The sequence below is a fragment of the Perissodus microlepis genome, chromosome 7 (assembly GCF_051167445.1).
Source record: "Perissodus microlepis isolate ML-2025 ecotype Zambia chromosome 7, ASM5116744v1, whole genome shotgun sequence".
Classification (NCBI taxonomy): Eukaryota; Metazoa; Chordata; class Actinopteri; order Cichliformes; family Cichlidae; genus Perissodus; species Perissodus microlepis.
This window is the reverse complement of record NC_140467.1, coordinates 48,603,129-48,616,189: the sequence shown is the minus strand read 5'-3', so window position 1 is coordinate 48,616,189 and position 13,061 is coordinate 48,603,129. Positions and strand designations below refer to the sequence as shown.

Genomic DNA, 13,061 nt, shown 5'->3' with positions numbered 1-13,061 from the left:
CAGCAGATGTTTCCGTTCAGATATTAATCATAGTGTCATTTTTGCATTGCTTTCTTGTTACAGCTACCTCAGTTTAGAGTTTCCATATACATCTACACAGTTATAGATAGTACTGAATGCAGTATCATAACTGATCTCTGAACAGTGGAAGCTGAGGGAGGGGCAACTCACAAAATTGTCTGTGGTTAGTCTCTTAACAATCCGCCATTAAGGATCACAGGTAAATCCTTGATGTGCTCACAAAAAGAGCCAAAAAACTGCTTCCCTTGTTTCAGTTTGCAAGGCTTCTGCTCTTGCTAGCAGCACCCAGGAAAATGACATACACAGCAGAGTGAAAGGCTTGCAGTCAAGCTAGGTTCCAGAGACAATAGTCAAGTATGGCCAAAAGATGGCATGAAGTTACACGATGGATGCAAACATGATGTCTGTTTTTAGCAAACACTGATTGCCTCATTTATTCTGTTGGCATCCCCACTGTGTACACATAACATGTCAGAACAGCATTTTTAAAATTGTTTTGCATACCACTTGGATAAGCAATCACTGAAACCAAAGGATACAAGGGTCTCACTTACAGAAGCATTTATAAAGTTTATTATTAAATCAGCTCAGATTAAACTTAGTTATTTGAAGAAAGCCCAAAAAGATGAAGACATCCTTTATCACAAATGACTTTTGCAGCATATAATGCACAAAACACGTGAATTTCCAGTTAATGTCACAAAGTAACGGATACAGAAGAGTGGCTTGTATGCTCGATAGGCAAAAACTCCGAGGATGGCATATAAATAAAACCCACAATTTCCTTACTAGCCTTGTTACAATGCCTATTTTCAACCCAACCCAATGTAGAGCCAGTTGCAAAATTTAATTTAAGAGCTTTGCACCAAAACCCCAGCTACAGTACTCCATATCAGATTTAATTTAGTGTGAACAATAAAGTCGGAGTGACAGTTATTAATGATTTTATTTAGGATGCAAAGCTCTTGCCTTTTATCCTCACTTACCCACAGGAATGTTTTGAGTGGACTTGAACCCTCTGTCTCTCTCTCTCCATGATAAATGCTCTCTCATCACTCTTGTTCATCATTGCACTGGCCGTCATGATCTAATGAGCTGTTGAAGTGGGGCACACCACCCACTCTTCATACAGATCAGCATTGTGCCTTGTCCAGGTTTTGCACAGGCTTTGGCAGCCACTCAGAATATTGTGTTGGTTATTAGTTTATCATTGTTCATAACCCCTTACAGCATCACACTCTACTTTGAGCTTTATCTGAGGTAACGAGTGCACAGTCCTGCTTTATGGTCTTATTCTGCTTTTGACCATAATCTTGTTGTGTATAGGTGATTGTTACACTTGCTTTCCTCCTGCTTTATGTATTAGTTGTGAACTCTTTAACTTTGTAGGTCAGCGACACTGGATGCTGTTTATTAGTTTTCTGTATTTGCTCCTTACCTCTCAGGACCTAGCTTGTCATCGTCTTTTTGCTTGGCTTCTCCAAACCATTTCTGGCCATCTGGATGTATCACAACACATGCAGGAATACACATCCACGCCAGATCTGTCTCTTTTTTTTTTAAATGTATTGGCAGATCAGAGACCTCTGTCGACGAGGACAGTAAAATAAAGCACAGCAGTCAACAGGATCAAAGGGCAAAGGAAGTGCAGTATGGGAGGAAAGAGTCTGTAGAGCTACATCTCAGACTCAGTTAGCATGTTAAATGATAAAGTTCATGACAGTTCAGTTAGAAAAAGACTGAACTAGTATGTTCTGCTTAGAAAGGTTGCTAGAATGAAGCCTCTTCTCTCTAAATCAGCACAGCTCATGTTCACAATGGTACGTCTGAACGAACCACAACACTTCTGCATATCACCACAAACACCTCACACTAACTGCCAAGCACGGCGGTGGAGGCGTCATTATTTGGGTTGTTATACCTCCACCCAAATGAAATGTGATGTTGGGATCTTAAGCGTGCGGTGAATGGTTGCCTGAAAAACCTCAATAAACTGATGCAATGTTGTGTAGAAGAGTGGGACAAAATTCCTCCAAAGCGATGTGAGAGACTGTTAAGTTATTGCTGCTAAAGGTGGTTCTACAAGTTACTGAATCATGGGCTGTACTTAGCTTTTTACAGGAGTGCACATAGTGCTGTGAAATGTGAATTAGCAAGCTAGAAAACTATAACTACACCTCAGGTCTGAAATGCTTAAATTGAAATGGTGACGTGATGATGATTCTAGGTCATATTTGGAATCACTGACATTGCACAAAAATCAGCTGCAACTCTTTGCAAGAGAGTGACTAAGCATCAAAATTTGCCCAAATATGGGACCGTTTTTGGAAGCTGTACACAGTTAGACAGGATAGCTGAGCTGCTCTCAGGCTTTGTCTTCTCTTGTTTCACTCAGTCTCCACACTATTAACTTTCCCATTTCATCTCATGATGTCTCCTCTCTAGTGCTGCAGTAGTAAGAGGTGAGTCAGCAAGAGACAGATAATTGTGGTGATAAGTAAAGGGTGCCTGAGGAAAATTAGGAGAAAAGTTTAAAAGTTAAGAACTGTTTCTAAAGTGAAGGGAGACTTGAGTGAATAAGGGTGAAGAGGGTTAGTTGGTAACATATTCATGGAAAGGGGTTGCTAATGCTGCTGTTGTCACATGGAGGTGATGTTTTACCACGGTTCCTCTTTTTTCTGTGAGTGCAGCCGGCTCTGGTGTATTTATAGCCGGTTTATTACTGTCTGCCACAAGTCACTGTTTATCAGGTGTCTAATTTTGACCATGTCTCCCTCTCACTATGTCTGTCTCTGTCTTCCTCTCAGCTGATATCCAGTGATGCAGATGGGGCCATTCAGAGGGCGGGACGCTTCAGGGTGGAGAATGGCTCCTCAGACGAGGTGTGCACTATATCACACACTTTTGTGCTCAAATGCATCCTAACAAGCCTCTTGTCTCAGTCTGGCTCTCAAGGTTTTCTTGTGCTGATTTTTGGATCCGTAATTGTTTTGAGGGCCTGTTTTAACTCAAGCTGATTGAAGGTGACAGAAAATTTCATAAAATAATATTTTAAGCTCTTTTTCATTCGCCATTCTTTCACTAAATAGTATTAAAGCTAATTTAAGAGGTGGCTAGAGTAGAGTAATATAAAGACTGGAAGTATGGGAAAACTGATTTCCTGGTTCTGTCCAAAGTTACAAAAAATACCTTCCAGGTCCTCTAAAGCTCCTAATTACGATGTTATATAAAGGTGGTATTGATTTTCTTATCTAATGCTCAGCAGAGAGGACAATAAGTATCCCTTTAACATGACTCATGTAGCTGCCGCTACGAATTGCTTCTTCATGTGGTTCCCAAATTTGGGTTTATGACTCATCCATTAGGTCAAAAAGATATATCTAAGGGGTCACAAGATGAATAACGGATGATTAAGACAAAAAAACAGGCCTGTTTCATAAATTCTGGCTTTTCTCCCATAGTTGGTTTTTTTTTTTCTTGTTAAATGCAGGCCAGTTTGCTTTCTGTAGCTGCTGAAATTGTTCACATCAAGCAATCTACACACTCCTGGTGGACACACCATTATTTTATAGTGATATGCACAGGGGTTAGTGCGGTGCCAGAGCACAGCAAACACTTTTTTTCTCCCCTGAGGAAGTAGAATTGCCACATTTATCATACACCTTATTTTGTGCCAGAGAGCCCATGAAAACAAACTGACAAATTGGTCAGAGCTGTCATATTGATGTGATGATTGATTTGCAATGTCAGCTCGAGCACAGCAAGCAAACATTCCAACTTTGAAGCTGCCGTTAGCTGCAGGCTACCTTCAGAGGGTCCAGGGATTTCAAAATTATTATTTTTATCTGGTCTGTCTAGTGGGTTTTTTTGTGGGAAAAAAATATGAAATTTAAACACATTTTTTTCTTCTTGTGGCAGGTCTTTATTTACCTCACCTGCTTAAACTGATCATATATGTCATTCCTTTTTTTGACAACTATAGTCATATTTTAGTCCCTTTTGAGTTAGTGCATTATCCTGTTTACACAGCCTCAACATTTCCTATATCTGTGTTTAATTAAATTCCCTTTATACTAAGCCATCCCATTTCTTATTAAGGCTTTAATTGTGAAACATTTGTTGTGGAAACATCAGGAAGATTGTTATGTGAAGAAATACATGCACATGTACATAAAATTATTTGTGGCTATGGCATTTGTCCTCTGTCAGCTGGTTACTAATAATGTATGACAAGAGATAACTTTGACTGAGCAGAACAAACGCTGGCCAGTACACCAGTACTGCGAATAGTTCCTGCATTTGCTGATCTTTGTTTCCTTTTTAAGTCAATTTCCAAGAATGCAGCAACAATGCATCTCTATCATGGGGCCGCCCTATTATGATTTACTGCCTCGATTTTGTCCAACATTTTGGTATTATTTAGGATGTGATGCAATCCGCAAAGACAAAGGTTCTCTTAATCTCAAACCTTAGTCCTCCCACATTTTTAAATTGAGAGCCATGATACAAGTAATAAACTGTTACATTATAGCTTGCTTCTGCTGTGTCTGATTTCCTGCCCTGTAATATAATCAGTACTGTTTTATTGTGTAACAGTTTTCCACAATGAAGACTGCTGTGACTCAAGCTGTGACTATCATTATAACATTGTGGCATATGTTTGTGTGTGTGTGTGTGTGTGTGTGTGTGTGTGTGTGTGTGTGTGTGTGTGTGTGTGTGTGTGTGTGTGTGTGTGTGTTTGAAACAGACTTTGGACTACACTCCAGGAACCTGGAGGAGAACCGATGTCCATCTGGAGAATCCAGAGTACCACACCAGATGGTTCTTTAAATACTTTTTGGGAAAAGGTCAGTGCTTCTCTGCTGTGCTCTGTTTAAAAAATGCACTCACGCACAGAGCTAGCATGACATAGATCAAGAAATGCCTCCATATTTGGAAGCTTGTTATCAGCCTTGTCCTCATGCACCGCTTTTCATTCATCTAACCATATCCCCACTGAGAGTCTTAACTACACTCCAGCCCAATACGTCACCCAAGGAGAAAGCTCACTAAGGACATACAGTATCACTGGACAGACAACGGTGCACAAGATAGCACAATTAAAATTTTACCCTTAGATTCTGAAATGAGACTGTGCAGCAACCTAGCAAGTGTGAGAAGCTGTTAGGAATTATTAGTATTGGTCACCTGTCCTGTACCTTTTTCATAATTTCTCCACCCACATTATTCCCACTCTGCATTACTTCCATAGTCTTAAAAGCTCATTGCTGAGGTTTCCCTGTAATGAGTTTAGTGAGGAAGATTACAATCAGCTGAGAGGTGAGGTAAAGAGCAGAGATATTTGTGAAGGAAAGTTAAGACAGGAAAACTATCAGCTATGGAATAACAGAATAAGAGGCATCTTTTTCCTCTTCTGGCCAGGGTCTAATCATACTATGGCACGGGCAGTTTAAAAATGAGCCACGTCGCAAGAAATTTGGCTCGACCTGTTTTGGACCGCAGCTGAGCCATCTGTGTCTCACAGCCCGGCAGAGTCGACTGCATCGCACAAAACAACACATTATGAACTTGAGGCCAGCTACTTTAACACAAGCTTCCTGTTTGATGAAACACCCACAGTGGCACACATCTTATTGATAAGAATAAATCTCTCTGTGTCTGTTTCCCTGTTATACTCCATTAAATATGACAATAATTCTTGAGGCTGCTCAAAAAGAACGAGGCTCAGTAGTAAGCCTATAATTGGAACACAGCTTCACGTTACTGCTTACCTTAAGCTTAAAAACATCACCGATTAGGAATAAACAGAGCTTATAACCAAATAGAATAAAAGAGACACACACACACAGGAAAAGAAAGCATTAGCTGAGGTGAGGACGAAGAAAGAGGCAGCAGAGAACCTGCATCTAATTGGGTTTGGATGGCTGTTTGGCATTGTTTGGATATGTTACCCTGTCAACCAAAGAGGCAGAGGCATGAATGTGAGACTCTGCAGCGATCTGTGTAACTCTAGGTTTTGAATGTAAGAAGAGAATTTAATGAAAGAAAAGGCAGGAAGGAAGACAAAAAATGAAAAAACATCAACAACAAAAGACTAAAAACACAGATAAAACAGCAGAGAGATGACTGGGCCCCTACTATGATAGAAAAATCTAAATTTTTAACTTAAACTAATCAAAACTTTAACACCAGGAGAACCAGCCTGGAGGTGGAATAACACGGGTCAGTTCAAGTAGATAGCTTACTCTGTCCATCTGTCAAAGTCTTCTTAGCCATAGAACTTTCCAAATCAGTTGATCAGAGTGTGGACTGACAGAGAGTGAGGTTGTCAGATTAGTTAATAAAGAAGAATGTTATCTGCATATAAACTGAATTTTTGATTATGTAAATTTGTTGCTATACCTATGATGTCATCAGTCTGTCTTATGGCTGAGGCAAGAAGTTCAATGAAAAGTGCCAGAAGAGATGATGATTATCCTTATCTCGTACCTCTGTTTAAATTGAGTGGGTTGGATATTTGTACATTAGTGATTACAGATGCTGTTGGAGTGTTGTATAGGATTAGCTGTTTATGTAAGGACCAAATCCAAAATGTTATAGGAGGCAGAAATTTCCAGCTCAATTTATCATTTTTTTCCTGCATCTAGAGTAAAAATTATGGCAGGAGCTTTGATTTAATATCCATTTCACTATTGTATAAGTTAATCAGTTGAATAATCTTGATCTCTTAATCTTAATCATATCTGTAAATGATCTCTGTCCACCATAGTCCACCAAAATTATGTGGGCACGGATGCAGAGAAGAATCCCTTCTACCTATCGGTGGTCCTCTCGGACCAGAACAACCAACGTGTTCCTCAGTACCGAGCCATCCTCTGGAGAAAGTCGGTGAGTTCACTGCCTACACACCTAGCAGCAGTAATTTTAAATGCTTCACATCTCATAGACATTCAGGATCAGTGTTAGGGAGTAACAGAATACATGTACCACTGTTACGTATTAAAAATACAAAATATGAGTAACTGTAGTCCGTTACAGTTACCGTTTAAAAAGGTGGTATTCAGAATACAGTTACTTTGTTGAAGTAAATGGATTACACAGCGGTCTTTTCCTGTTTCATATGTAAGGCGGTCCCCTCTCTATTTTTGGTAATTCCACGCCGGTGGAAACCCAAACAAAACACGCATTAAGAGGCTCTAAAGCCTGTGTCTCAATCTCTCGGCCCATGTCACCCCTACTTGCGGCCCAAATAATGACGTGACAAAATATTTTTAAAAATTATTGTTCAAAAAATTATTTAATATGAAAGCAATCGGCAGAGTGTTATTGGCATAGCCCTAAATAATGTAGCCTCATGGACAGTGTAGCCCAGCTGTAAGTAAGCTATTAAGACTCGACTGTACACTGTGTTCGTGTTTTCCTCCCAAACAATAAGTTCCGTTGGAGCAGCCTTTCAACGCCTCTCTCTGTCTCTCGCTGGCAAAGTTGACCCAGACAACAAAGTAAAGCTAGTTTTCGGTTATGAGCCCGACATGGAACTGACGTATTACCCAGAGGTCCCTTTTGGAGCCATGGGCCTGTTTTATATACACGCGGAATAGTTTTCTATACGAGATCGCTCCAAAAAGTGCAGCCTTACCTAATGTCCACCCTACTGTTACTCATTTTATATTAAGATTTAAAAATCTGGTTGGTATTAGTATGGCGAATAACCTTCAGTAATAGTAATAAATCACACAGCAATAGTACAGTCATGTAGTTGTAAAAAGCTTGATAATATATTAAGTAATCCAAAGTATTCAGAATACGTTACTCTGATTGAGTAACGTAACGGAATACGTTACAAAATACATTTTGGGGCATGTATTCTGTAATCTGTAGTGGAATACATTTTAAAAGTAACCTTCCCAACACTGTTCAAGATATATGCAATATTTTTTCTGAGTAAAATGATAAATAAGGTTTTATATTTTTGCAGGTATCATTAATTGAAAGAATTTTCAGCAAACTGTATCATATGACATGACTGCATTTCATTGTATTGTAAGTAGAGATGGCACGATACCACTTTTTTATGTCCAATACCGATACCGATATCATAAATTTGGATATCTGCCGATACCGATATGAATCCGATATAGTGTATTTTTTAATCAATAAAACAGTTTTTTAATATCTTGCTGCTTTTTGTATAAGTTCATACTCAAGTTAAAAAAACAACAACACTAAAGCTATTCTGTTATACCTGTATGTAAAAAATACACTGCACCCAAAATATTTCATAGTTTAGCAATACTGATCAATCTAATAAACTTAAACCTGCACCATCCTTCCTATTCTGGTATTTTAAAGAGTACTTAGCAGAAATATTAAGCTACCTAACTAATAGGGCTCTAAAACTCCCAGCCAAACCAAATAGGGAACCACCCTCCACCTCATGATGCTTAATTGACGTAATCAACTATAATTTGATGCAGTGTGGAAAAAAAATACACAGAAATCAGTTATTTTTCAAGAATAATTAAATAGATTCAACATCTTTCTTCAACAAAATTGCAGACTGCACAGATGGTTCCTTCCCAAAGGAAAAAGTACTATAGCTTACTAGGGTATATTAGACTTAATAGTTACTATATACAGTAATGGACTTCTATACATTTTACATCAGATTAAAACTTTGGGTGTAAGATTCAGATAATTATTTATTAAAAGCTAGACATTTTAAATGAGAATAAGAAAGAAAAGTATGTCTTTGTGCCCCCTTTTCCCTGTTAATGCCCTATCGGCCCCCCTGGCTAAACTTTGCTAGATCCGCCCCTGCACAGTTACCAGCCGTCAGCTACGTAGAAAAGGATCCTGGTCTAGAAAGTAATATTAAATAAATTCTAACAGATTATCAAGCTTAAACTGCTGCTGTTGTTCAGCTGCTGGTTTCCTCTTTCTGGCAGGAAGTGAGCAATAAACAAACAAGAGAGACGGACTCGAAAAGCCGGTCAGCTGATCATTGATCAGTTTCATGATTGAAGTAGCAGCAGGAGAGGGGGAGAGGCACTTGCTCCATATATCGGTTGTTAAGCTTAACGCGGGAATGCTTTACAAACATTCAGAGATGAACTTACACACTTGCTTTACTTCTCTCTGGGATCACTTCCTCGGAGATGAAATGCCGGATTGCTAGCTAGGCTACAAATACGCACAGCTGCTCTATCACGTGACCCGTACTGCTGCGATGTGCTACGGTTATGAGCCGAGTTAGGCCATGTCGCAAGTTTTGTGAGGTGCTTTTTTGATATTTAATGGATCGGATTACATTTTTTAATTTTTCTCCGATATCCGATCCAGTAATTTACGTCAGTATCGGACCGATACCGATACGTAATATCGGATCGATCCATCTCTAATTGTAAGCAGTTTCTCCGATAAATGCTGAGATACTTACTTTTCAATAGTTTCATCAAATAGCTCCAGACCAATGAGATGATCAACAAAAATTGTGTGTAATCTCAAAGAATGATTCACAAACATTTATTCTCTTTAAAATCTTAATCTGTAAAGCAAGTTAGATAAATGTAGCGGCAGTCGTGGAGTCTAAATTCCCATAAATATAAAGTCTTTCCTCCAACTAAAAGTGCAGGTATTAAAAGTTTTAGCACACTGGTGCAAAGATTAATCCTGAACACCGACATTTTCTGCTTAATTAAACAGTTGTGGGAGGTGTGTTTTTTGTTCCTCAGATCTAAACATGGAAAAGCACAAAATGTGCAAAGTCCCTTAAAAATAGTCTTTAAGGCACTATGCTACTCCACTTTTGAGTCACCGTTTGTGTAGGTGTGTGTGTGTGTTAGAGAGAGATGCATGATTATTATGGTGTGCATCTAGTTCTGTGATTCAGTTTCATGACCAAGATAGCTTGGATCTAATTTTGCCCTCCAGCCTCGTCTGGAACCTGATTAGGGTGATGCACCTCCGCTGCCTGATCACATTGATTTATCTTGTTTCTGTCAGACTCTAACTGGTACAGGATGTTGTTGTTGAACAGAACAACTTTGTCTTCTCTTGAATTGCTTCTGTTTAATCTTTTAAGTCCTCTGTAATTATTCTGCAAGTAGTTGAAAAATCTATTTTGTGGTCTGAATTTCTAAATACACACACCAAAAATGTACTAATTATTTCCAAAATGAACAGATGTATAAAACCCACTATGTTATAATATGATAATCACTGATCTGTGTCACTCTTGTTCACACAGGGGACTCTGAAGATCTCCCTTCCCTACAGCCCAACAAAAACACTATCAGTCAAGTCCATACTAAGGTGAGACGTGCAGCTCAGACCTTTTAGTCACTACTCTTTATGCCCTCTTTCCAATGCACGAATGAGACTTTATATTGTTGTTTTCTCATTCTACAGTTCAGATGTAATTATTTGCATTGCACAATGTAACTGAACTCAGAACAAAAGAAACATTCAAATCAAATCAAATCAAATCAAATCACAGCAATACAAGGTAAAGATCTACAGCAGTAGAGAAATAACCCCATACAGATGACAGTATGTGCAAGCACTCGGTGACAGTGGGAAGGAAAAACTCCCTTTTAACAGAAACCTGCAGCAGATGGTTGAGGGGGAGGAAGACAGGGAAAATACACACTGTGGAAGAGAACCGGAGTTTGACGTGAACTAATGATTAAATGTAAAGCAGTCTATAAACAGACAGAGAGTGAAAAAACAGAAGAGAAGAAAAAACAATCAGTGCATAATGGGAAGCTCCAAGCAGCCTAGGCCTAGTGCCGCATAACTAAGTTAAAGTTTTAAGCCTAATCTTAAAAGTAAAGGGGCTGTCCGTGTCCTCTAGCCAAAGTGGGAGCTGGTTCCACAGAAGAGAGACCTGAACACTGCATCCCATTCTACTTTTAAATAACCTAGGAACCACAAGGAAGCCTGCAGTATGAGAGTAAAGTGCTTTATATGATGGATTACTAAAAGGTCTTTACGATAATATGGGACCTGAGTATTAAAGACCCTGTATGTGAGGAGAGGGTTTTTAATTCAATTCTGTATTTAACAGAGAGCCAGTAAACAGAGGCCTATATGGAAGAAAATGTTAAAAAAATATGCAACATTTGTATAATTTCACCAGAACTTTACAAATATTTCCTGGTAATTCTTTTCCCTTCAGCATTTTATTTTCAGCAGCAGTTGTCATCAGTGACTGGTAACAAGATATTAAAATATGTAGAAAACAGAAGGTTTGAGATTTTAAATTACTCAAGGCTAAGTTGCTGCACAAACTCTAAATGAATACAAATGGTTCAAGCTAGATGGGAAATCCCCTGTATCAGGTTTTAATGAGTGTTAACCTTTGGGCTGTTTGTCTTTCATCAACCCTAAACACTTGGGGTTTTTGTCTCTGTTTCTTCCACTCCTCCTTTTTCTGCCCCTCCTGCTTCTGCCTGTACAGTGCAATGAACATGGACAGGTTTGAGAAAGGCCCCAGGGAAATCCTCAACCCAGAGATTCAGAAGGTGAGAATGACACCAGCACAACGGCAGGCTCTTAATGAAATATAGCACCGACCCATTTCATGCCAACCCGGATCAGCAACATCTAAACTTCATAATGTCCTTAGGCTGTGTCATCTCTAGCTGTAGTGCTGGTCAGTGACAGTTGTTGTGTCCTCTTTCCCCAGGACCTGTTGGTGTTGGAGGAACAGGAGGTATGAATATGATATGTTTTTCACGGGATAATTTAGCATATCTGCAGTAATCCTGGAATTTTCTGTCATTAATACAGTTTGATTTTCTTTTTTTCTAGTGTTCTGCATGTTTGAGTCTATATGTCTCTTTTATATGCTGAAATGGTTGCATGTGTACAACTACAATTGTTGTTTCAAGTGTTATGCAGATTAATATTTTTCTTTCTTGGTCATCAGTATTTAGCCTTTCTTGTTACCTTTTGTGGATCTTTTGTTTAATCTATTACATGTTATTTTACATTTCTTTAAAAAAAAAACATAGAATTTATTTTGCATTTTTAATGTCTAATCTAACTCAATTTTCTTTTAGGGTTCTGTCAACTTTAAGTTTGGTGTGCTGTATGCCAAAGATGGACAGCTCACAGATGACGAGATGTTTAGTAATGGTAAAGTCTGCTATGCTCATTTATTATGTAGTGTTCAAATTAAAGACTGTATATTAAAAAGGACAATCACTGTGACATCAACCATTTATGAGTGTATTATCATGTTGAAGCTTAAAACGAACAATTAGGTTGCTGCCATCTTTGGGCGTCATCATTTTTGGTCACTAGCGCTAGCTTGTTTAGCCCTTAAACGCCGACGGGAGTGCCCTTAATTCCATTTGCGTAACTATTTTTAAATCCCGGTAGACCCACAATCAAATAAGATGAGGCATTTTGACATGAAAACAGAGGAGTTTACTTACATATCATGCATTCAACTTGTCCCTGGCCGCAGTTTCCTTCTACTAATGGGTTTACAAAAATAGCGTCAGAAGAAATCCAGACACACGCTTTGCGGATCTGATCAACTGTCCATTGCACTTCCTATGCTGGAATAAACATCATCACATTATCAGCATGAACTAACACGTCTGCGATTTACTGCGAAAACCAGAAATTATGTCATTTTTGCAGGAATTTTTCTTTTTTTTTCAGGGCCATTTAAAGATCCGCTGGTGCTAATGAAAGTTATGTTTGACTTTGTGCCTTTTTTACACTTAGAACTTTGATTTCACTGTTGGAAATAGTTTTACGGAAGAGGATTAGGGCTACCGAAAGAAAAAAAAAGTGGGCATGTCTTTTTTTTCTTCTTTTCCAGAATTCTGAGAAAAAAATAATTCTGACAAAAAAGTCAGAATTCTAACTTATTTTTTCTCAGAATTCTGGAAAAGAAGAAAAAGAAAGACTTGCCCACTTTTTTTTCCAGTGGTCCTAATCTTCTTCCGTATAGTTTATTTTGATGCACATGCAGGGTTTTTTTGCACATTAATATCTATTTTTGTTTTTGTTGCAGTTTATAA

At 38.6% G+C, this 13,061-nt stretch overlaps 1 protein-coding gene across 5 annotated transcripts in view; it reads left to right on the top strand.

Annotated features, from left to right (window-relative positions):
• The window catches only part of garnl3 (GTPase activating Rap/RanGAP domain like 3), an 80,611-nt gene that overhangs the window by 42,246 nt on the left and 25,304 nt on the right, over window positions 1–13,061 (top strand). For all 5 annotated transcript variants that reach the window (XM_084935621.1, XM_084935618.1, XM_084935620.1 and 2 more), the window contains exons 3-9: window positions 2,829–2,903; window positions 4,769–4,868; window positions 6,791–6,909; window positions 10,271–10,335; window positions 11,483–11,546; window positions 11,711–11,737; window positions 12,087–12,162. In XM_084935621.1, coding sequence (XP_084791747.1) covers window positions 2,829–2,903; window positions 4,769–4,868; window positions 6,791–6,909; window positions 10,271–10,335; window positions 11,483–11,546; window positions 11,711–11,737; window positions 12,087–12,162 — 526 coding nt within the window. The remainder of the gene's footprint in view (window positions 1–2,828; window positions 2,904–4,768; window positions 4,869–6,790; window positions 6,910–10,270; window positions 10,336–11,482; window positions 11,547–11,710; window positions 11,738–12,086; window positions 12,163–13,061) is intronic.